Raw genomic sequence first — 24,435 nt, forward strand, 5'->3', positions numbered from 1 at the left:
TTCAATTTTGGCTCTCTCGTCTGGTGTGCTAAAGTTCTGAAGGTCAAGCATTGCAGCAGAATTTCTTAAAAAACACTTTGTCATGTTTTGGCATCGCTCTTGGAAGAAGCTGTTGAAAAAGAGGAAAGAGCTTTTCTCTCCTAGTCTCTGGAGGGGCCTGACGAGAGGCAATGAGCCTTGTTTATTTCCCCTGTTTCTTAAAGCACTCAGCAAACATCTATCATCAGCGAGCAGGTGCTCACCTGCTCATCCTTCAGTGCTGTTTTCTTCTTTAATTAGCATGATTTGCTGGCTAATAGAGGGGAAGAGCGCTGTTTTTCAGTGTTCATTAAACTAAGAACTCGTCCTTAAAGATAAGGGACTGACTTGGCAAATCCCAGATTTTTTGTTTTATATGTTGCTGTCATGCTTTAAACGTTGACTAATTTGATTTTTGTGCAATTCCAGTGGTTATGGATGTGACATTTTACGTTATGGATGTGACATAAAAAACTCTCCAAGAATGTATTTGTGAACCATTTGTTAATATTTTACTAAACCCCTGTTAATAGTCTAAACATCAGAAAAATATGACGTTTTTCTATTTGAATAAAGGGAAATAAATGTGAGTTAAGGACACAGTTTTTGGAAGACGACAAACTTTTTGGGATTTCCATGAATTAAAGGGATAGTTCAGCCAAAAACTCAAATTTGCCATTTATTTACTCACCTTCAGGCCGTCCGAGATGTTTGGTGTCTTTTTTCTTGAGTAGAACCACAAAGAAGATTTTTTGGTAAATCCGCAGCCCTCTTTGCTTCATATAATGGGAGTATATGGGGTCCGCCATTCTATGAGTTCCTAAAGCACATAATGTTGATGTTTCATTAAGCGACTTGCTCGATATTTTCATAAATTTGAATGTAATTTTTAATAATGTTAGCCATACTTTACTTATTTTTAATTTTCATGTTGTGCCCATTTATGAGGAGTATGTAGCCTACTGTTATGGATGTGACAATCCTAAAATGGGTACTTACTTGACTATGAAAAATCATGCACTAATAAAATAAAACAATTTCTTTAAACACTTTGAAACCTCACATGGGTATTTGAAACAGCAAATGTTAATATCTGTGCTGTAAGTATAGTAAAAACTTTTGGTGAAAACAAGAATTTTTCATGGTAAGGTTGACATTTTCACAGATTTGCTTTTGTTCTGGGAAAACAACGCTAAATAGTGATGACTCATCCTGCACTAGGGCGGTTTTTTGTTCAATCAAATGTTTTGTAAAATGAGCCCCTCCCAAAAAACCATGGTTTGTGATTGTTTCTGTGATCTCCTTAAGGGCTGTTTTAAGCCCTGTTATAGGACAAACTCAAGACATTATTATGGTTCACTAAAGATTTTTTCTCCACTCTTTGATAAACTTTGTGAGCTCGACAGGAACAAAATTGTGGTAATGGCTGTGTAGCGTTACTTTCTAACACGCATGCATTCATGAACATCACAAATCCAGCCGGTGTACAGTACACAGTGTTTATTATCTGGTGTGAAAAGCCATTTGCTGTGTCTCACAAGCTCTTGTTTCCCAAGCCCATTTTCAGTCTAGTCTTTACTTGGAAGAGGCCATGAATATTGATTTTTTTCTTCCACCTCTGTCAAAGCGTGTCTTTAAGGCCTCTGATAAGGAAAGGGTTTGTGCCATGAACATCCGGAAATGGAATTATCCTGAGAGTCCGTCACGGCTGCTTTTTCATTGTTTTGTCCTTTCCTTTCCCTCAAAGAAAGGTCATTTTTAACACAGTAAAACCTTTCATGCAAAGTTGAATCTCTTTTAAAGCACAACTAAATATAAAAAGTGACTCATTGGTCAAAAATACAGACAACCTCATATATTTAGTTTATCTAAGGTTATTTGCACAAAAGAACCTCCCCGATCAGCACGTCAGGAGTTATTTTTTCTTTCCATGAAGACACATAAATTACCTGCCATGTGGCAGTCTGCATAGACTTCATAGGAATGTAAAACAGGTTTATTGTTAGTGTATGTCCATCCATGGGCGGCATAAATTATAAGTGGGCCGCTCCTTTGTCTCTTGACGCGCTGCTTTTAGATGTTTCTGCTGGAGCGCAGCAGTTTGTTCTTTGCCAGACTCATTTAATAGTTCTTTGTATTGTTGACGAAGCGGTTTCTGTTTCCACCTACTTGTTATCAGTTTAAAATGGACATAGCAGCGCTCCTGCCCACGCTGGGTCTGTGTTGATACAAAAAAATGAAGGGTGTTCTAATAAGCTGCATTATAATGAGATGAAGGCACCTCTGATGAGGTACTCGGGCAGTTTGGTGAAGGTGACCTTCTTCCTGCTTGTGCTGGTGCTTTAATGGACTCTGTCTTCAACTATTCTTCCTTTTATAATGTTGTTTGTCTCCTAAATGTTTGCAATGAATGTTTGCAAGCACTTGTTTATACTGTATTTGCTTATTAATCCATTTCACATAAGAAGATCAGCACTATTGATATCTAGGGCAGATTTCTTTAAAAATTGTATTAAAAATTGAATACACATTTTACAATTCAGTTCAATGTAGTTCAAATAAAAATGTAACAAACATTTTTTAAGATAGTTTAGCAAACATAATGTATATTTTCCACGAGAAGTAAGGGATGGGGCCATGGAAATTTGGAGCTTGTATTCATTTGTACTACTTACTTAAAAACTTAAGTTTATTTGATCTTTTTCTCACGTTGGTCATTCCAAACAAAAGAAGATATTTGGAAGAACATTGGTAACCAAACCATTGTTCACATTGACTTTGATTGTATGCACACAAAACCACGGAGACATTTCTCAAAATATCTTCTTTCGTGTTCCACAGAGTCATATACATCGTTTGAAAAACACCAGGTTGAATAAATTATATTGGAAATGTTAAATCTCCATGTAGTCTTCTCCATTTTCATTTTTCTCTTCCTTTGTTTACTGCCTTTCACTTTCTTGCTCCCTTCATCATCCTCAGTTCTTAATTGCCTTAAATTTTCCATGTTCCTCTCTCCTAGGTCACTGAAGGGGGTCCAGACTCCTTCATCAGGCAGACGTTGGCATTTAATTAAGTCGGGGGTCTACATACGATACCCGCTCATCTGATCACTGGGTCTGATGGGCATTAGTAATTAATAATCTGACAGGAATGTAACAGGCTGGTGGGATTGGGCTCGTCTCTGGGCTGAGGAATGAATGTAAGCGAGGCTTACCCTCCTCTCTCAGTCGATTCCCTTCTTATCTCCTTTTAATTATGCCATTATCAGTCGGATGTATTTCCATCTGTCCTTTCTTACTTCCATCTCTGCTCTGTACTGTTTTGCGGCTGAGATTTCGAAAGCAAATTGCTCCGCCAAATTATGGAACGCTTAGAAATGGGCGGCTAATTTGTGAAAAAGTTAGCGCAAACTTCTTGTTCTGTCCCTTTGCAGCTGCTGGAGAAGCCCCGTAATGGTTATGGATGGCGTTGAATGGGATATTCATGAACTCGGATGTGCTGTTTTAATCAAAGTTAATAGGATTTCGCTGGCGGACACGGCGAGCGTTTGAAGTTACACAGACAGGTGGGAAATATGGGCCCGAGACAGACCTAGAAACAGATTAGTTTCGACTGACTGATGCGGTTCAGACATTGTAGACCAGATTACTTTTGTTTATAAAGTGCAGGGCTGCGAGGAAAAGTGCTGGAGAACCACAGATGCACAAATGAACTGATTATCACGGCATGTGTAGTGGAACAGTTCTGCCAAGAACAATGAATGAACAATAAAATATTGTGTCAGTCAGAAGCTGTGGATTTGCTTTTTCAGGTGCTGCTTATGGACTACCTGGATGTTAAAAACACACGTAGCGCCGCTGAACCATCTGCCCAGCTGTCCTACGCCAGCACTGGGGGAGACTTCGGTGCGTTTTTCGCTAAGAAGAAACCTGTCCGACCCAAACAGTCTTTGTTCAAGTAAGTGTGTTCGTGCAGGTTTATTTCAGCGTTTTCTGCATGGCACACGAGCAGCACAAATCAAAACTTGGATCAACAACGGAAACTTTAATATCTCTATTAACAGAAGGCAAATTGAATTCTGTTGTCTATAGATAAATATCGCTGCTGTCCTTCTGAAACCTTGTATCTTCATATTTTGTCATTTATCTTTTTTATCACAAATTTGGACATGCAAGGTTTCAGAAGGACAGCTAAGATGTGTGTATAAGAATACAATATATTGAACTTTAAGGATATATGGTTATAATAATTAATACAAATCTACAGAAATTAGTAAGTAATAAAGTTCACCAGAACTATGAACTAACCCGAAAATGAAGTTAGAAATGAAAATAATAATTTACTCATGGTCATCAAATTTGTTATTATCTGTCTAAAAATGATATGTTATTTATTACACAGTTCTTTATAATATATATATATATTCAGTATCTCACAGAAGTGAGTGCACCCCTCACAATTTGTAAATATTTAATTATAGCTTTTTATGTAACAACACTGAAGAAATGAAACTTTGCTACAATGGAAAAAGTAGTGAGTAAAGTATACGACGCTGGCAATCTTATTATAGCCTATAGGCCATCTTTATGTAGAGCAACAATTCTTTTTTCAGATGCTTTAGAGAGTTCTTTGCCATAAGGTGCCATGTTGAACTTTCAGTGACCACTATGAGAGAGTGAGAGCGATAACACCAAATTTAACACACCTGCTCCCCATTCACAACTGAGACCTTGTAACACAAACGAGTCACATGACACCGGGGAGGGAAAATGGCTAATTGGGCCCAATTTTGACATTTTCACTCAGGAGTGGACTTTTGTTGCCAGCGGTTTAGACAGAGTGTGTTATTTTGAGGGGACAGCGAATTTTCACTTTTATACAAGCTGTAACCTCACTACTTTACATTGTAGCAAAATGTCATTTCTTCAGTTTTATCACATGAAAAAATATAATAAAATATTTGCAAAAATGTGAGGGGTGTACTGACTTCTGTGAGACTGTGCGTGTGTGTGTATATATATTTATATAATTACTAAAACTCTACAGTAATTAGTAATTAATACGTTGTTTTTCATGATAATGAACAATGCCCTCCCTGTATTAATAAATACATAATGTATTAATAAGTAATGAATACAATTAGTCAATTAATCAAATAAATTTTACATTTTTATTTTGTATTTAATTAAAAATTGATTGATAATAAATACATAAAATAAAGAAATAATGTGAATAAATAATCACAAATAATTCTTGGTTATTACTAAAGGCTACAGTAACAGTTACATAAAATGATCTATATGTAATGAATATTCAGGAGCTTCTTATTTTCGTTCAATATGGTGCCATGATCTGTTTGTCAACATGCACAGGAAAACTTTAGATCACACACTCATGTAGTCAAATGGTCTGATCAAGTTAAACTGTTTTCACCCTACACTGGTGTTTACGTCCTTCAGGTATAATACTTTAAAAGTTAACAAAAAGACGAGAGCCCTTGACCTTTGACCCTCCTTTCTTTCACAGGTTTGAGTCTTCCTCCCACGCCATCAGCATGAGCGCCTACCTGCGAGAGCAGCGGCGGGAACTTTACAGCAAGAGCGGGCAGCTGCAAGGTGAGCAAGGGGTCAGCGGAGGAGTTAAACGGAGGGGTTGGAGAGTAAAGTGAGGGGGGAGTGCAGGGGACATCAGGTGCAGTGTGAATAGGACAGAAGACAGGAATATCCCGATGATGGAGACCAAGCCCCGAAGCTATCCGGGGCGAAGAGTCGCTTAGCTATGTATCATCCACCTGTTAGAGAGTTTCTCTCTTGTTCACTTCTACACACACACCCGGGCATCTCAGACTCGCTTTCTCTCGCCGTGCCTCTTCAGAATGACCTTGCGGTTTCAATCAGTGGTGCTTGACAGTTGTGTGCGCCTCCTTGTTTTTCTTTTCCTGTTTTTTTCCCTTAAGCAATTCCTGTGAGACACACAGTCTGTGAAATGATCGAGAGGGAGCACAAGGTGTTAAGAACAGACGATTGAAGGACACGTAGAGGGAGAGCGAGGTGAGAGGCAGATGCTTCTCAGTGTTGAGAGGTGCATACAGGTTCTTTTCTTTGAGAGGAGAAGTTTTATACTTCAATATAAATCCGAACTTGGAAAAAAGATTGTAAAAACAGTCTTCTTTGATAAAGGATTTCGTGTCTCTGGACATTAAATCGCCCAAAAATAAAATAAAGGAAATAATACATTTCAATTTAAGTTTAGCAGAAATCCAAAGCAATCATTTTGGGGTGTTTAAATTACTTGCTGTGATATGGTGACTTTAGACCAACTAAAATGTCTTTAACACGTTGCTGCAGTCCCTTCCTGTGCTGTTTCATTCGATAGTGCCAATCCGTCAAGTTCCGGACAGACAGGCAAAAGCATTCAGATTATCTCGAGATAAGAGCGTATATGGGCTTAGACTCTCACAGTCTTCTAGACTAGACAAAAAAAAGAACATATTTCATTGGTTTAGCACACCGCATGACCAAATAGGAGATGAGATTTCTACTCTTCATTTGTGCCATCACAATACGGCCGCCCGGGCCCGTGTCTGCCGGCTGAAAGGACGGAAGGAGATTGAAGGGACAAAATCATTTAATAGACAAAATAAGTCGATTCGACGGAGGAAGGGAAGGGAGGGTTGAAATCCATTGTTTTCATTACATGGGGAGAGGGACCATTCATGCATTTCTTATGGAATAAATGAGAAATATGACAATACGGATTGAAACCTACAAAGAAAAGTTTCTCCATTTAGTTGTATTTTTTAATTAAGTTTGCAGACGTCCGAAACTGAAACACCAGATGTCTCTGAGCTGACTGTAAAGAAGTCATTAAGCCGTAAATAAGCAACAGGTCTTGCAGTGAGTATAATGACTTCTCGGCACACCTTCAGCAATGCTGTTGAATGCCATTGACTGAAATAATAAGTAACATGCACACAGGCATTTAGTATAATGTCTAATCTGTTTGACATAAGCAAATCACATCGAGGCTGAACCGTACAGATGTTTAGACATCTGTGCCTTTCCAGTGCAATACATTTGTCAGTGTGTGCATATTGTTATTGTCAGTATAGTAAATGCTTGAAATGGTAACGTATCACAACAGAGTATACACATATGTTTGACCATGTGTGCAATGTCATGTGAAACATGTCTTGATCAGAGTGTGTGCAGTCTTTATAAAACCACAGAACAGCTACATATGAAGGCGGGACTCGAACCAGCACCGGCTCTATTTACCTTAAGCACATATAATTGGTGAAAAATTAGGAGAACGTTCCAAAGTTTCATTAAATCAGCATATCTAGATGTTGTGTGGCCATTCCAGTCCAATGTCTGTTGAACCTTAACAACATCAAACTTCAGGAGTGATATAAAGTCATCCAACAGAAATACAAAAGACCGACAGCATGACAAGACACATGAAAATGTCATAAAAATCGAGGTTATCACATAGAATTTTTTTTTTTTACTTTTCTTAAATACATGCACAAATATAACTGTTGTTTCGCTTAGAAGTGAATAACAACTTGTTTTCTTTGCGGTATTTGATGTCTGAAGAAATATAGAGCATCTTTTCTGTTGTTTTCACCCGTTTCTTCAGTTTTCAATTTCTGCAAAAAAATGCAAATAGATACGTTTTATTTGAACGCTGGGAGAAATATTGTTAGTAGTTCAAACAAAAAATTAAAAACCTGAACACATTTCTAAAAATAGTAAATTCTGATAAAACTAAAAAGTTTTTTTCCTTGGCTGTATGTTGCAGTGGCCCCAGTTATTCTGCGTTTAGCATAACACATTTTAAATTTCTAAAATAAAAAAACATTTGTTTGGATGATTTTTTACATATTCATGTTACACCTAATTTCATTTATTTTATTCAAAATACGTTTGAGACCACAGCCAGACGACCTGTATAACCTTCCTATTCTCTGCCGGCCTGAACTGATGTTTCAATAATCCATCGCCGGGTAGACACAGGCTTTTTTGTGACAGTTGCAAGTACTCTGTTAGATATTGCTTTCTGTTTCTGTATATAAAAGATTGAGGAATGACTATACAATGCCATACTTTTCATTCCTAGTGTTAGAAGTTCATCATAGATCTTTTATATATCCCATATCTATATCCATATCTATATCCAATGCATGTTGGGCAGGGATTATCACAGAGCAGTGAGATTTCTTTCTCTTATCACTGGTGTTACATACAGGTATACAAATTGAGTTTTCACCTCCGGCTTTATGGCGGGAGGATGAGGGAAGGTCCTGTTTATGCATGATGCTGGTGTTCCCGAGAGAGATGGCATTGAGTGGCGGGGCTGTGGGTGGAGGAGAGCAGAGTCTGTCGCTCTGAAGCACAATAGGGGTAGGATAGGTGCAAATGGAAAAATCCCTCACCAGTGGAGAGAGAAGGTGTGTATGTGGGTGTGTGTGAAAGCGTTTGTGAGTATATTTTAGTTTTCTCCACACTAATGAAAGTTGCTGTGTTTGCGGATTGTGTCAGACTCGCTCTTTCCAATAAATGCTTTCTAGATCAAATACTACTTTCTCACTAACACAACAAACTTTTCAATGGGACCTTTAAAAGTTTTCAAAGTCAGGGTTTTGAATTGGGATCAGATTTTGTCTCCTTTATCCTAACAGAGACAAAATTCTGCTGTACAGTTGGACATTGCAGAGATATTTTACACAGCAGTTCCAATATATTCAAGGTCAGCAAGTATTTTTTTAAAGAACATGTGTGATTTGGCCTTTGCACTGTTCAAGGGTAACAAACTTTTCAGCCAGCAACATTTCACTGGAACTGAACTTGTTATTATCATACATTTTCTTTCTTTCTTTTTCAATTGTTTGTTCTTTCTTTCGTTCTTTCGTGCGTTTGTGCTTGCTTGCTTGTTCATAAGTTTGTTCACTAGTTAGTTTGTTCATTCGTCCAGTCGTCAGTTTGTTTGTTTGTTCATTAGTTCTGTCGTTCTTTAGTCTGATTTTTCAAAGTCTCTCTCTGTCTTTTTCTTCCTGTTTTTATTTGTCTTTCTGTTTATATTTTTCGTTTGTTCCTTAGTTGGTTTATTAGATCAGTAGTTAGTTATATTGTTCGTTAGTTCATTAGATCGTCCAGGCTTTATTTTTTTTTTTGTTCATTCGCTTATTGTTCGTTTGCTTTTTCTAAATCTGTCTCTGTCTTTTTCTTTCTGTTTTTATTTGTTTTTCCGTTTATATGTTTGTTCGGAAGTTAGTTGGTTCGGTAGTTGGTTAGTTTGTTTGAAAGTTCATTTGTTCATTCTGTCATTAGTTTGTCCGTTCATTCGCTTCTTTCTTCGTTCATTTGTTCTGTCGTTCCATTTTTCAAATGTCTTTCGGTTTATATTTGTCTTTCAAGTTTGTTCGGTCCATCGTTAGTTTGTCCTATTGGTTGTTAGTTTATTCATTCGTTTTGTCATTCTTAAGTCTGTTCAATCATTTTTCTGTCTTTTTCTTTCTACTTTTTCTTTTGTTTCTTAGTTTTTTCTTTCTTTCAAAATTGTCCTCCGTGTATCAAAGCGTTTGCAGCTGGGCTGAGGACAAATAGTGCAAATGTTTATACTACAATTTAAGATGTATATAGTGCAAATAGTAAAATATAGAAGAAAAAAGTATTAATAAATATAATATACATATACAAATATTACGCATAAATACATTTATTTAATTAGATAATCTCCATTTGTTGGAAACATCTTGACCTTTTATTTTTGTACATGTTGATTGGTGACACATCCTCTGTATTCAGGATTGGCATTTCTTGGCGTCTGTTTTAGAGCACCGGAGACGGTACGCAATCAGACATTCCTTCTAACAGTCACAGAGAGAGAGAGAGAGAGAAATGATGAGAGAGAGACAGACGCTGCAGGGAGCATTGTTAGGTGTGATTGTTGAAGAGGGACTTCACTGTTTGACACACAATCAAAGCACATATGATAGACAGCGACAAGAGAAACAGGAATGACAAGGAAAGGTCATGCGTCTGTTTTGAAATAGGACATCCAGACAAAACACACTTGAAAATACACCAGGACATAATAACACCGATTGCTATGATTACTTTTGTTTTTTTACACATGCTTATGGTAGAACTTGCAACTGTCCTGTTTTGTTAATAATGCGATTGATGAAATCGCTAGGTCATGGTTTAGTTATACTGACACCTAGTGCTGTGGATGGTACATTACCTAATAGTTTTCAATCAATGTCATTTTGGAAACGACAATGATTCATTTGTTCTGTGAATGATAGATGTTCTGTTAACAGGAAGGGTAGCTGTATTTGGCTGATCATGTGATGTAAGTTATGATCAGTGTCATGTAAAACAAAGGAACCACATAGCGTCCATTCAGATTTCGCTGAAAATCCCAAGCAAGGCAATGTCCCGGTTCTCATTGCAATGTGTGCGTGTACATTGAGCTTGATGATCTGTGTGTTAAATGAGGCTTGATGGAGCCCAGAGACTCGGAGAAGATGACACTCCGAACGCCACATGAGAGCGAAGCTCTTTAAATGCCTCTTTAGATGAGATTGCACGTGTATGTGCCCATATGTTTACGTTTGCTGGTAGAATAAGTGCAGAAAGTCATAAGATGCCTTGATCAGTTCTTATACAGCCGAGTTATCTTAATAAACGGAAAGCTGCAGTCCTGATAGCCACAAATGCTGAAACATCACGGCCCCACCTGAAACAAAAGAGAGAGGAAGCGATGATCAATTAAATTACTTCTTAACGCGGTTTTGTTATTTCTTTTCTTCTTCCATTTCACGCGATCCCTCAGCTCCTTATCCGCCACTCCAAATTGAATCCAAACAAATAGGAGAGGGCGCTTGTGCTGGACCGCCAGCTGTGGATCACTGGAAGAACACGGCAATGCACACTTCATGCTTATCGGTATCCATCCAGTGTTTCCAGTGGGTGTGATGGAGTGCTGGTCGAGCCATTTGAACAGCCTCCTCTTGTTGCAATTTTTGGGCGGCTTGTTGGTTGTTCATTAACAGGTTACCATGTTTTCCTCTTTTAAAATGCAGTTAGGTTTGATAAGACTGTGATTGTTTATTGCTGTAAAGAACTCACTGGTTTTGCGATTGGGAAGTTCTTGATGCATATTTTCTGTACAAGATGTTCCAAGTGCTCATTTGAAAATTTCTTGAGCAAGGATTTGGAGGCTTTAAGTTACACGAAATGCTGAAATGTACACATGCAGTATACCTCTGACACCCAAGTCCTTAGACCCCGGGTCTCCATTCAGCTGCCACGCAGTCTAGTCGGATGCTTCCTGTTCAATCTTTTTCCAAGTAATTTTATTGCAGAAGCTGATTAGGGTTGAAATGGCATTACGGCCCATGATTGTGTTGTTTTTTTCGTTGGGGCCCAACTGTGATGAGTGGAGTCCTGAGGTGGATCTCATCACGGACACATTATTGAATTACTGCGGTGGTGAGATGAGATTGGCCTGTGATTGGCTAAAATGTACTTGGAGGGTAATAACATATCAGTGGTGCTGTAGGTTTTGGCGGGGAGGGGGTCTCTTGCGTCTCTCTCTTTGTGAAATCAAGCTTGGGGTTTATGAGACAGGAAATGTGTAAATATTGCCTTTTTTCCCTTCGTGCGATATGAAAATATTAACCGTCTCTCTTTGTGGCTCTGTTTACCCGATGATTCCATATTTGCGTTTTTTGAAGTGCAGAAGTGACAGAAAAGGTAGATGGAGCCATCGGATTCAAAGTTTATTTATGGTTTTCAAGTTCTCTGGTCTCGCTGTTGTCGCTGCTATCAGATGAGAGGGCAGACGCATAATCATAGGCTTTTTCTGCGTGTGTGCGTCCGTGTTTCACAACCTGTGCTAATTTTAATCAGCGTGGCTGTCACAGGCTTGTTTACCTTTCATGTGGGACCACCGTGAATGATGGAGAAATGGGGGGGCCTGTAGAAGGAGTGAAGGAGAGGACAGAGAACAAGGGTGGTGATGATGACGATGTCTGAAGGAGTGGAACAGCATTTTAAACACAATCACAATCACTGACTCTCCGATTATAAATCAGCAGAGCCTCAGAGGACATAAGAGACCCGTGTCAAATTGGATTTCTCTGTCCAATCACGATGAGACTCGACAAAGGTGGCCAATGGGACTAGAGAAAGGGCAGGTATGCAGACAATTGTGCCACTAAAATTGAAATTTGTAACCCTTGCTCAGTTAAGTTCTGGGATAACATTGTTTTTGTGTTTTAACCTGTTTGTACTCAAAGGGATAGTTCACCCAAAAATAAAAATCTGTCATTATTTACATAACCTCATTTTAAAGGGGTCATATAGCGCGAACACATGTTTTTCTGTGTGTTTGGTGTGTTATTACTTGCCCATACATGTATTAGACACGAACAATTGCAAACATTAAAATGTCGGAAACAAAAGATACAATCTATCTGAAAGGGAATAGTCACCCAGACCTGCCTGAAACGCCTCGTGTTACCACACCCCCACAAGACCGCCGAAATGAATACGTAAGGTGGTCAGACCAGTCAGTATAATTGCTTTGGAACCTGATTTTCCCACTATGGTAAGAGGCGTTACATTTCCGTCACATGCTTGCAGTATTCGACCAATCACTAAGCACTTGTTAACTGGCCTATCATAGCACACCTCGCTTTTCAGAGCGATGAGCTTTGTTAAAAATCCACGCGTGTCAGAGAGGGGTGGCAAAGAGGAGATGCAACATGCACGGTATGTGTTAAATACAGCCTTTTTGAACCTTAAATGGTGTATACACATTGCATTACATTTAAAAAAATCTAAAACATTCGTTACAGCTGTGTCATATAAATCCTTTAAACCTGTATGACTTCTTTCTGTTGGTTACCGAACAATGGCTATTGTATGGAAACAAAACCAATGCAAGTCAATGGGTGTTGTTCGATTACCAACATTTTCTCTTTCGTCCTATAGAAGAAGGGTGAAGGAAGGAGGAGCAGGAGAGATGGAACTGGAGCATGTGTGCTATTATAGGAATACGTGTGCGATTGGACGCAGAGGGGTTGACTTTACTTTCTCTTTTAATGGAGTCCAATGAAGCACTAGCGATGGCTCAGTAATCAGGGCCGTTCGATGGAGACCCGACCTATAGTTATTTTTAGGGAGCAGACGATTATGGTGACTTTAATTAAGAACTCCACTTTACTTCCTCCACTTGTGTTTTTGACCTTGGGAGACATCTGCGGGCGGAGAGATACAGGGTTGATTTTATTATGCTGGGCTAGCAACAATGTGACAATTTGTTAGACATAATTTGAAGAAATGGAAATGGAGAAGCATTTGACATGATCTTAGCATGAGTTGTATTTGAATCTCCCTCTCCAGAATGAGCATCAGAGCTCAACGTATATTGGCTGCACATCAAGCATTGTTTTTGTCCAGGTGTCCTGATTCAAAGCTGTCATACCAGTCTTAATTAAAAATGAATGAATTAAAACATCATATTCATCCTGAACGGGCACTGTGTCCGTTACGCAATCAATAATTCATCAAGCTTAATTTCCACAATTACATATTTATTTGATCATTTGTTTAATTGACATAGCGGTGCGTTGTCAACAGTGGGCTGAGCTCTTCTTTGTCCCGGACTGGAATATTGTCCCTTCAAATGAGTTTTAATAATAGAGGAGCCTCATCATAAGCCAATCAGACACAAAGTCGTGGCAGGCAAATTATAAGCAGGTCGATTGGGAAGTCATGAATTATTGAAAATGTGCCTGATCTTTTTGGAGTTTGAGGTTTGTGCCTGACAGCACTGATTGGCCACACACATTTTAATTCACTCATCCTCATTTTATATGCGAGACGAAATCTCGTAGAAACGTATACAAACAAAACAAAAATATGTTTTTGTTTTGTATGTATATATATATTTTTGGGAAAGGTGTTTGGGTACCAAGTAATCAGTGTTTAATGTTTGCATGAATGTTATTCCTTTTTAAGGTGTTTTCGCGTAAGCATGTCTGCCGCAAAACTGTGTCATACTGCAGTGGGATTGATTTTGCTGTTGATGTAGCAAACACACACACACACACAGTACAAGGGTCAGAGTTGACTGTTTGAATAACACAAACACTCCTCCAATATTGATGCTTATTGGAAATTAGTAATCGCAAATCACTTGATGTTTATGTTGCCAGACACGCTTTCAGCCTGCTAGCATGACCTCACTCATTGACATGCGTTTGTTCTTCAATAGCTTTGCCTCTTCCGTGCACACACACACGGACACATGTGAATAGATCCATTGGGACGGCTGGTGTCAGCAAAGTCACGAGACGTTTCTGTACTGTGGATCCGAGCGAGGATGGAGTACATCTCGGATCAAAAAAATTCTAATCAAACTCACGAAAGTGTAGCTAATGCAATTTCACTAAGTCACTGACTGACTTGATTACATGGGGGCTGACGTGACACGCACACACACACGCTTCACTCATCTGACTGACTCGCACAATACCAGCACTTTCTTGTAAGTCACTTTGGTAACAGCTGAGAACTTAAATGTAAATTTGATGTAAACCCACACCCCCACAAACTCCACCAATCCTAGATTAGTCGCAGTCACAAGGGGCCAGACTCTAACACTTCTAATACACACGCTCTTATGCACACATAGATTATCAAAAGATAAAACCCGCCAACGGATGCAGAGGAGCACAATGCTAAACTTAATGTAAGCAATGAAACTAGGTAAACAGAATTTTTGCTCACATTTGTTTATCGAATAACATAGAATTGTTAAACCTCTGTACACACGCTTGAACTCTTGTTGTGTTGTTTGTTGTGGGTCATTGTTTATATTTACAGTAAAAGAACGTGTTTGATTGATGTATTTGAGTACATCTGGGTGTTCAGGAGGTTGCACGTAAACTTTACTGCGGGCTGTAAACTAAAACACAAATTGACAACAAAATAAAGTGCAAAAGCACGTTTTAACTTTATGGACTCAAATTTCTCTTTAAACATTTAAAGACGGAAAATGTTTATGAAGCATCAAAAGAGTTATTAGTTTTTACTATATAACTGGGTGATATGGAACTTGTTTTAAATGGTCAAGCAGGAGAATTTTTTGCCCATTGTCATAATATCAAATTATAAGAGAAATGTCAATTGATATAGACCATTTCATTGGGTGTATGCGTCTGGAGTGTTTGGCTAGTGTCTTATAATAAAACTATTTATATTTAATACAATTTATGTTAATGTTCCTTTATATTATTATTTTATTGCATAATAATTGTATTTAATACACATTTGTTGAATTTTGTTTTATGTTCATTTATTAAATTGACAATTGATTAAATGGGTCCGGTAGTTTGGTCGCATTTAAAGAAACCGTGTCGAACATTGACATCTAGAGGTTGAGCTTGGTATTATCTAAATTCAAAATATTGGAGAGACAAGTTTATTAGCAAAGTAACTGTTCTTCTTTCTTTTCCTTGTTATCAGAAATAATCTACAGGCACACTATTGTTTGTGAATGTGTACTGGAAGATCAGGGCAGCATACACCGCAACACTTGTTTATGTTGTCATTTTAAAACGTCTATATTGTTGATCTTAAAATCTTTCAGTCTCTTGCCCAGACCAGGTTGAGCCGCGGTGTTTTCTTGATTTAAAGCTGTAATTGACTTGTAATAGAATTAGCAGGAAAGAGATTGGATAGAGAAAGAGAGAGAGATTGAGAGAGAGTCCACAAGCAGGTAGGACAAGCCAACTTTTATTTCCCTTTCCACTGGAACAACTTTGGAAAAAACAGAACCTCAAAAGAAAAAGCTTTCAGTGAGAATGAAGAATCTCCTGTGTGGTCTAATGAGAAAATGGGTGTAAAATGAAATGCGAGTTCTTCTCATCGGAACGGCCTGCGTGAAGAATGTCGGTCGGTGGAAACGACACGAGTAGCGGCGGGAGGTGTGTTTGAGTGCTGGACAGGTGCACAGCTGGGGTTTAAGTGCAGTGAAAGGTGAATTCATTTCTCATTTAAAGCACTGCCTGACTATCAAAACAATGAAGTAGGTATGAACTAGTGAGCATCCTATGGAAGTTGTATTTTGAGGGATGTTCCTTTTACAAATGCAGCTTAGTTATACTTCATTAAAGGTACTTTGTTTTAGCTAAATACCAAGGCAGAACTTTGTTGTAGAGTCTCAGAATGCATTGCAACGAGCTAATTGAAAATGTAATTTTAATATGGTCGATGAGGCAATGGATATTGTGAAGAACGGAGAGAGAAATGTTGATATCTGACATCACAACAACACAAAAATCACCTTTGAGTTAAGACTTTAATTCGCTTGACTCCTTATTCCAACAAGCTCGTCTGGGGAATCATCCGCTATTGATATTTGTGTCTCATGGCCCTGACTTATTTTCCCTCCCCTGGGCAAGAAATCTCACGTAACAAGTGACTGATAAAAGCAATTAAAGCGATTCTCCACCGAGGGCTTGTGTTTGATGTGTACACGCGTGTCTTTTTGTTCTGCTCACTCCCGTTTGTCGGGATTGCTGTGACCGGGCTCAGCGCAACGCGGTTACAGAGGTTTCTTCAGTGGCAATCTGAAAGGGCTGTGAAATTTTAATGAATAACATTGTCACGGCGCGAGAAAGATGCCGGTGGGCTGCCGAGGTGCCGCTGTATCCAGCGACCCATGAGGACACACACACACACCGACACCTTCTGCCCACCGAGGGTTTTATTGATGGCAGACTCGATTCTCTTGCTGTCAATTATATTGATTACTTGTGGATGAGTGGAGGTAATAAGGATTGGAACTCTTCTTTTTTTGGGACCCGCCTCATGATGAGACTTACACAGTCATGGTTTTCTTATTAACCCTGTTAGCGAAGGACAACACAGACACACACGTGGGCAACGGGAGGACTGGGATCTTGAATCTCTTTGTTTTGTGTTGATTAAACGTTTGGCTAAAATGATTTTGTCAACATTATCTATGAATTCTCAAACACAATGCGGAATGTTCAACACAATCTCACAGGAATTCGTAACTATTTTACGAGGTGGCTAATTCGTCTAAGACTATTTGTACGTTTTTAGTATGATTTGCTTTGTGCCATTGACGTCAGGTTTAGGGGTGGGGTTAGGGGAGGGGCATCACTGTTGCTGCTTTTAGTAATCGTACGTTTTCGTACAATTCACATTGAACGAATTTAAACGCATTAGCCACCTCGTAAAATTGTAACGTATTCTAGCGTGATCAGGTTGGTCTGTCGAATAATTATTACAGTAGGGAGTATCCGATTTAATGTTAGGTCAGCATATTTGATAATTTTAACTCAACTGAACAATCAAAAATCTTATTTTTTTAGCTTTGTGAAACACAAAAGTGCATATTACGCTATGGTACATTTTAATACACTGTTGTCCCCTCCTTTTTACGGTGTTTTCTGTATTTTCTCAGCTATTCCTGTAAACACACTTGTCAAAAAGCATCGAAATAAAGTGAATTTTTTTAATGAAAATCAATTTCACTCTTTGTTTTATGTCTAGGTGGAGCCGATGATAACCTGATCGAGGGAGGAGAGACCAAGTTCCTTTGTAAACCGGGCGCGAGAAACATCACAGTCATCTTTCAACCGTTGCTCAGGTAAATCTTCTTCACATATGCTTCATCTTTTTCTTCCATCACTTCAAATTTTTGTCCCCTTTTCCATATTTTTCCTGCCCGGCAGCCATTACTGCATCATTACGTGGCCCCCGCTATTGATTTTGATTCGTCCTGACGGTATCAATTGAAGCGTTCCGTTTAGGCCCCGCTCAGCATTCAATTATCCTTTCAATCCCCTAATCTATTGGATCATCGGTCCAGCCCACTAATGCCCTGTCATATTACCGCTTTAATACAGAGACATATCCCAAGCATGGTCCTCCAGCCTGTGACGTGACCAGACTTCCGGATTCTCCTATTGCTTGCAATTACATTTGAGCTGTGGTGCATTGATTTTCTGTAGTTTTTCCTCAAATGGCCAGTGTCACTTTTGTTTTTGGATGGCTTGATTTTTTTTGGTCTCGGATGTAACCTCCGCTCTCAGACTCTCAGTCTCTTTAAAGAACTGTCGGTGTTAAAACGTGCCATGTGGTGGGTGCCCGGCTTGCTTTACTATACAATTGGAGTTTGATTTTACACAGAACACAACACTATTGATGTTTTCAGAGTGTTAAACTGTAATTTGTATGTGACATGTAGCTTGATGAGGAAAACGGTGCTAGTGGTTTTGCAAGTAATTTGATTTTTTTCCATTTTGTTTTTTGTTTTCAAAGAAATCATATAAATGACCCAATGAAGTGAAACGCTTCTTTTGCCGGCTCATATTCTATCCCTCTGCTTTCATCTAAATGAGCCTCAGTGCTCATAAAACAGTGCATGAGCAATACAACGGCTGCCACGGTACGGGCAGGGGTGTCAGGCAGCTGTCTGTCTGAGATGAATGGCAGGGGGAGCATCATTCAGACCGTACAGACAGCTCATCTGGTCCCCGCTGGGGTGACGGACCGAACAAATAAATGCATGAATAAACGAGTGACTGCTCTCCACCTTTCGCCTGTTGTCACATAATGGCTGCTATCAGTCATAGTCTCCAGGAAGGAACCGAGTTGTTTGTCTTTGCATTCTAGGCGTCAGGGTTCACTTTTGCCCCTTAGTTTGTTGAGTTGAGTTGAAGGTAATTTCCATAAATATAAATTTTGTTAAATAAGCACAATCATTTTATGAAAATAGTTGGTAGTCTGTGGTTGGCACATTCACGCAACTAAATTGATATTTCCACAGATCATTTGGTTTAAACTGATTCTGTAAAATTTAAATATGTGGTCATGACTCGAACCGTGAAGTCCAACACAAGTAACACATTCTTTTATTATTTCACAAGGCCGACATTTGCGCAAGGACACATTCCCTTTGGAAAGAAATAAGCACATGACGGTCTCTTAAGGATCGAACTACTCCAGCGCTGACCGATGCTGGAGTTTGTTTTATCAGTACCTAAACTTGCGCGGGGATCAATAACGCTTCTTAATGTTACTGCCAATCAATTCGGCTTGCAATTTGTGATCAATAGATGCTGTGGAAGAGGCTGACGTTGAAGATCTCAAAGGTGTGGAGTTGATGCTTTTTTTGATTGATGCTGGGCAGGAGCAGTCCGAGGGGATCGATATTCCCTTTGGGTTACTTCACGCCGCCTTCAGATCCGCTCACTGTACTCTAATATATGGCCCAGGCTTTCACTGTACAGCACACGGGGCGAAAACACTTTGGCGAGTATCAAATCTCCAGCGATAGATCGATACCGTTGCTCCATAAAGACCTGTTTATGTATGTGTGTGTTTGTGTTTTTTCATTGGCGGTTTATTGGAGGATGGTGGTGGATGGTTGCTTTCAGCGTCATGGATCACCTTCTAAAAGTACTGCGTCTGTTTGTATTAGTCACGTATTTGTTTGTTGGAAGTGTTTTTGGCCGTTGATGTGTATTGAGTATGTTTTTTTATTTGCTGAGCGCCAGAAACATCGCAGCGAGAGGAGACGTAGCAGGTAATTTAGTTTGACTTGTGGGGCCTCACGCTGACATTTGAGTGGTATTTAAACCGTCCTGCCCTGACCGATGTTGGCATTTTGAAAAAGGGGCACTCTGCTGCGGCTTGCTGTAATTCCCCCCATGTCTGCGTCCACCCTCGGCTGTGATTAGGGCTGCCAGGGCCCAGAGTCTGAGATCACACCCCAGCCAGAGTGCAGATGTTAGGGCTGCCGGCCTGGGGTGGGTGGACAGATGAGGTGAGCAGGCTGGGAAGTTGGATAATCTGTGATCATTACGGTGATGTTTTGTGGGTTTTTTAATGCGCAGGATGTCAAAATGAAATGGCATTCACAACCCTGATGTATTTACGAGTGAAACAACAGATGAACATTTATGAAAGAGTGCGACTTTATGCAATTCGTAAGGAATTGAGTAGATCAAGGAAAGAGAAAAGGTGTTTAAAGAGGCTTTTGGAGCAGGACATGAGGCTAAAAGGAGGGTTGCCAAGTCTGTAGTTTCCCATGGAATTGGGTACTTTTATACTCGTGCCAAGAATTTTGTTCATCATTAGTCATTTTTAATGTAAAATTGAGTTATTGTGTGATATTGTGAGATATAGTGTTATTACAGTATGATTACTGCTGTACAGTGAATTTAACTAAGAAACAGTGTGTCATGCATAATAGTTATTGCTAAAAAAGGTGTTTAGGTATATGACGTGCAAATTTGGCAAATAGTTTTTGTCTAGGTTTGATTTGACCTTATGCTGTTTTTTTACGTAAATCTGGCAACCCTGGCTAAAGGTCAAGTTTACCCTCAAGAGCATTTCCCACATCTTGACGCATTCCAAATGAAAAACTTTATTGAAACTTTACTGAAAAACAGGAGTCAATTAACTTATTGGGCAGGTGGAGAACACAAACAAATGTCATTTTCTGAGACGTGTATGTTAGTTTCTTTTACTTTGGATCAACATGCACCAATAAATCATGTCTATATGTCGTTGTTAATGTTCGAGCGTGTGCTGTTGCGGTTGGTTTGGAGGTAATGTGCGGCGGGTGTCAACATGCTGACACGTACAAATACACAAACGTTTACACTGCTCATGTCAAGCATCTGAACGCTCTATATCTGTATGTGTCTATTCTCGCATGCTCACATTACTCCTGTTCTCTCTTTACTTCCCTTCGCTCTCCTGTGTTTCTCCATCAGATCAAACACAGCACACATCGATAGATAAAATTGTAGGTAATTGTTTAAAAAATGAGTCGAAGCACTTTTATTTTAGCTAGACATCTTTTTTCCTACCTTTCTCAATCGCTCAGAAACGCGCACAAGGTATCAATTTCTTCAAAGGGATGGCAAAAAGCAATTCTGCACATCATAGAGGTGGCTATTTGAGAAGTGTCAAAACCTTCAGAGTTATTGATGCCTGTGGCCAATTTCCTGGACAGTTCTGTAACTAGCAGATTTTTAAAAGTGAAAGGAGTCGCTGGTGATGTAAAGTTAAGACATTTCACGAACACTGTGTATCACTTTGACTATTATGATCACATATGTAAATTTTACATTTTGTTTTGAAAGACTTCAACAACAAACCAGAGCAAGAACTTCATCATGCTCCAGTAAACATAAGCTGAGAATGAAACACATCTATACGTACCAGAAGAGCTTAGAGTTCCTTTAATCAAAACCTTATTTCTGGTTAATGCCTGGTCAGTACTGCACAGTTGGTTTTTGTAATTCCCTAAAAATAGGAATATCTGCCAGATGGTGCCAAACTCTGGCATATTCTTATCTTTGCGAGGTGATAAAGAAAGATGGTTAAAAGTACTAAAAATGTTTTCTGCCATTTGCACGTTATCACAGTTGGATAGATCGGCGTTTGCCAATCAAATGACAGCAATGAAAAGTAGGTGTGCTCATCATTTTAAGTATCTGCCATCCCACAACTATCAGTAATGTCTTTGAGTCTTACTTGGTTGAAATGTGCTCTAACAGAAGAGCAGAGCAGAACTTTTCTCTTATCAAAGTTCCCTGTTCCTGTGCTCTCCTACCACAATCGCTGTCTTCCCAGTCTTCCTTGTGTAGGAAGACCATGCCAGGGACGGATGAATGTATGAGTGAGAGGATAGATTGACGGTTAGATGGAAGAGTGGGAGTGTGGATGGATGAATGAATGAGTGGGTGGGTGCACAGATGGATGGATGAATGAATCGATGGATCAAGGAGGTCTGTAATACCTGGAGAACTCCTTCATCTTCATCTGCCAATCACCTGTGACTATCCTTTTTTACTGAAGCAGATTCAAATTTAGTTTTGTTAATTACATTTTTATTACACAGTGTCTATAAAATGTAAAAATCAGGATTTAAAACATGTAAAAAATGTACGAAAAAGAAACCTTTTAATTTAACACAATTATTCAGTTATTTTTTTTACAGATTTTCCACGTATAATGTATAAAACAGAAGTTATTTGTGTACTTTTTTAGATACACTCAAAAAACGTACAATTGCAGTAAAACACAGAGAAAATTTACAAGAAAACTGTTATTTTACAGTTTATGTCTTGCGCCCGAGCTGAATTTCAGTCTTTAACAGGATTTTTTTTGTGTATTCTTTTTAATATGGTAAAAAAACGTACAATTACTGAAAGAGACCGCAATCCTTATATCCTGTAATTTTATAGGAAAACAATATTTTACTGTATATATCTGTCGTTCCAGCTGACAGAAACTTTCTACTTTCTAGAATATCATTTTTACAGTGAAGACTTTCTCCAGAATTATCCACATTCCTGCTTTCATTCTGTCTGGCTGGTTTATACATCATGAACATCATTCATCATTTCAGCCCTTTTTTGTTGACAATGATCAGTGCACCAGATTTTTATTTTGACGTCTCATTCCTTTATAATGCTGTATTTATGAATCCGAAAAGACAGAAGATGCAATAAACTCCAGCCTCAGCACAATTATCATTGCCATCTGATTCGAGAGGGCCGTAGAGGATTTGTTTAGCCTCAGTTCTGGCTTTTGTCAGGCTAAAATAATCTTCTGTCAGTCGCTTTCGATGTGCAACAAACATTTCTCACATAAATGTGTCTTTCTCGCTTTCTCTCTGTCTCTTCCTCCCTTTCCTCTGTGTTGACAGAGATTAGGGGTGAGCCATCGATCCTCTGCGGGAATGTGAGCTTTGCAGCGTCTCAAGCTGATTCCGTGTCCTCTCGGAACGGAAAGGACAATCGGAACCAGCACATTTACTCTGGACAGACCACCAAAGTTTCGGTTAAGAGATAAAACTTGCGTATTTTTAGGAAGAGTGGTTTTTAGAAAACCGCGTCAAGCCCACTTCAGTTAGTTGTCGCTTTGGACCTGGTTGGATCGCAAGCTTCAGAATTGTATAAACTTAAATAAATAAGATGCTCCATATTCCGCTCCAAACACCTTTAAATTGAACTTTATATATTTGTATTTGATTAAAAGTCCCCAATGTTTTTTTGTGAACATAGTCTGCCTTACATCAGTATGTTCATCAGTGCAGCTCCATGTGCGTTTGTTCAAATCCGGAAAAACATTAAAATTCCACATGAGCATCAGAGCTTTAACAGTATCCTTTGCTTGGGGGCCTATTCTTTCTTTATTTGAATCTTTTCTCATGTATCCTGGGATTTTCTTGGGTAAATAACCACACTGGCGCACATATCGCGCTGCATTATACATCAGAGAGACAGAACACGGAATTGGAAGCAGGTACATTTTTTTCTCAGTAAAAGTTAGAAAGCAGGCGGTGGGAACAGCGCGACTATTTGTTTTGCTCGGCATTGACGGACGTCCGTGCTTGTGAAGGGGAGGGGATTGAATCGCTGCTGTGCTGTCTTCCTCTCATATATGCTGTGGCTTTATCTCGCAGTTGCACTTTATCTCTCTCCTCTACGCTGAGTTCCATGCATAAGTAAATACTGAAGAACACAGTATTGAACAATAGAGTCACTGTGAAAGTGCTCCTTCAGCAAGTTGTCCGCATGTCTTGGTAACTTCGGATTTAATAAAGCTGTACAGTGGCCGGAGAGTTTGTTTTAAATTTGATGGGCCAAAAGGGGTCTAAGCCCTGTTTTTTATTAGAAAAGGTGAATAATTCCTTTTAAATTTAAGTTTGTGACTTAAAAGGTATCGTGTATTGCCACATCTATAGCTATACTTTCTGTTGGAAGTATTTTCTCGGTCACAGTCAAACAAAGGCACATTAGCAAGTTCTGAAATGACACAGATGCATTATGGGGGATTGGTTTTGAGGTGTTTTTCTGTACCACAGGGCTTCCTTTAGATTTCTTTTATGTAGAAGTATACTACCTTGCTTTTCCTACTATTTAATCTAATAGAATCTCTATTATGCTTAGTATGTACAGTATAGTGGTTACTGTATTTTAAGGCTTTTTTTCTGAAAATTGTGTATGAAATGATTTCATTCATTTCTTATTTGTCATGTTGATACCAAATTTATTTTTTCATTATTTTATTTGATTACCTAAAGTTTGCACATTTCTGCACAAACTGGACGACACATAATTATATCTTCAATGTAATTGGAGACATGTGACAACAATGTAGCATACTTTTTGAATAGATGCTACGCTTTTTAATACTTTTATTGGTTTGAAATTTGCAGAACCCAGTAAAAAAAAAGGTAACTAATAATCCTGATTTATGTAAAAAAAAACACTCACTTATGGTATCAAGTGTGACTGTGTTTGTGCGGCACAAAAAAGTTTTTTTCAAAGGGAAGCTG

The 24,435-nt window shown here is 38.9% G+C and overlaps 1 protein-coding gene across 1 annotated transcript in view; it reads left to right on the forward strand.

Annotated features, from left to right (window-relative positions):
• exoc4 (exocyst complex component 4) overlaps positions 1 to 24,435 on the forward strand; it is a 96,663-nt gene that overhangs the window by 20,774 nt on the left and 51,454 nt on the right. The window contains exons 8-10 of the mRNA XM_056748497.1: positions 3,833 to 3,978; positions 5,548 to 5,636; positions 17,625 to 17,721. Coding sequence (XP_056604475.1) covers positions 3,833 to 3,978; positions 5,548 to 5,636; positions 17,625 to 17,721 — 332 coding nt within the window. The remainder of the gene's footprint in view (positions 1 to 3,832; positions 3,979 to 5,547; positions 5,637 to 17,624; positions 17,722 to 24,435) is intronic.

This window comes from Triplophysa dalaica, chromosome 5, assembly GCF_015846415.1.
Source record: "Triplophysa dalaica isolate WHDGS20190420 chromosome 5, ASM1584641v1, whole genome shotgun sequence".
Taxonomy (NCBI): Eukaryota; Metazoa; Chordata; class Actinopteri; order Cypriniformes; family Nemacheilidae; genus Triplophysa; species Triplophysa dalaica.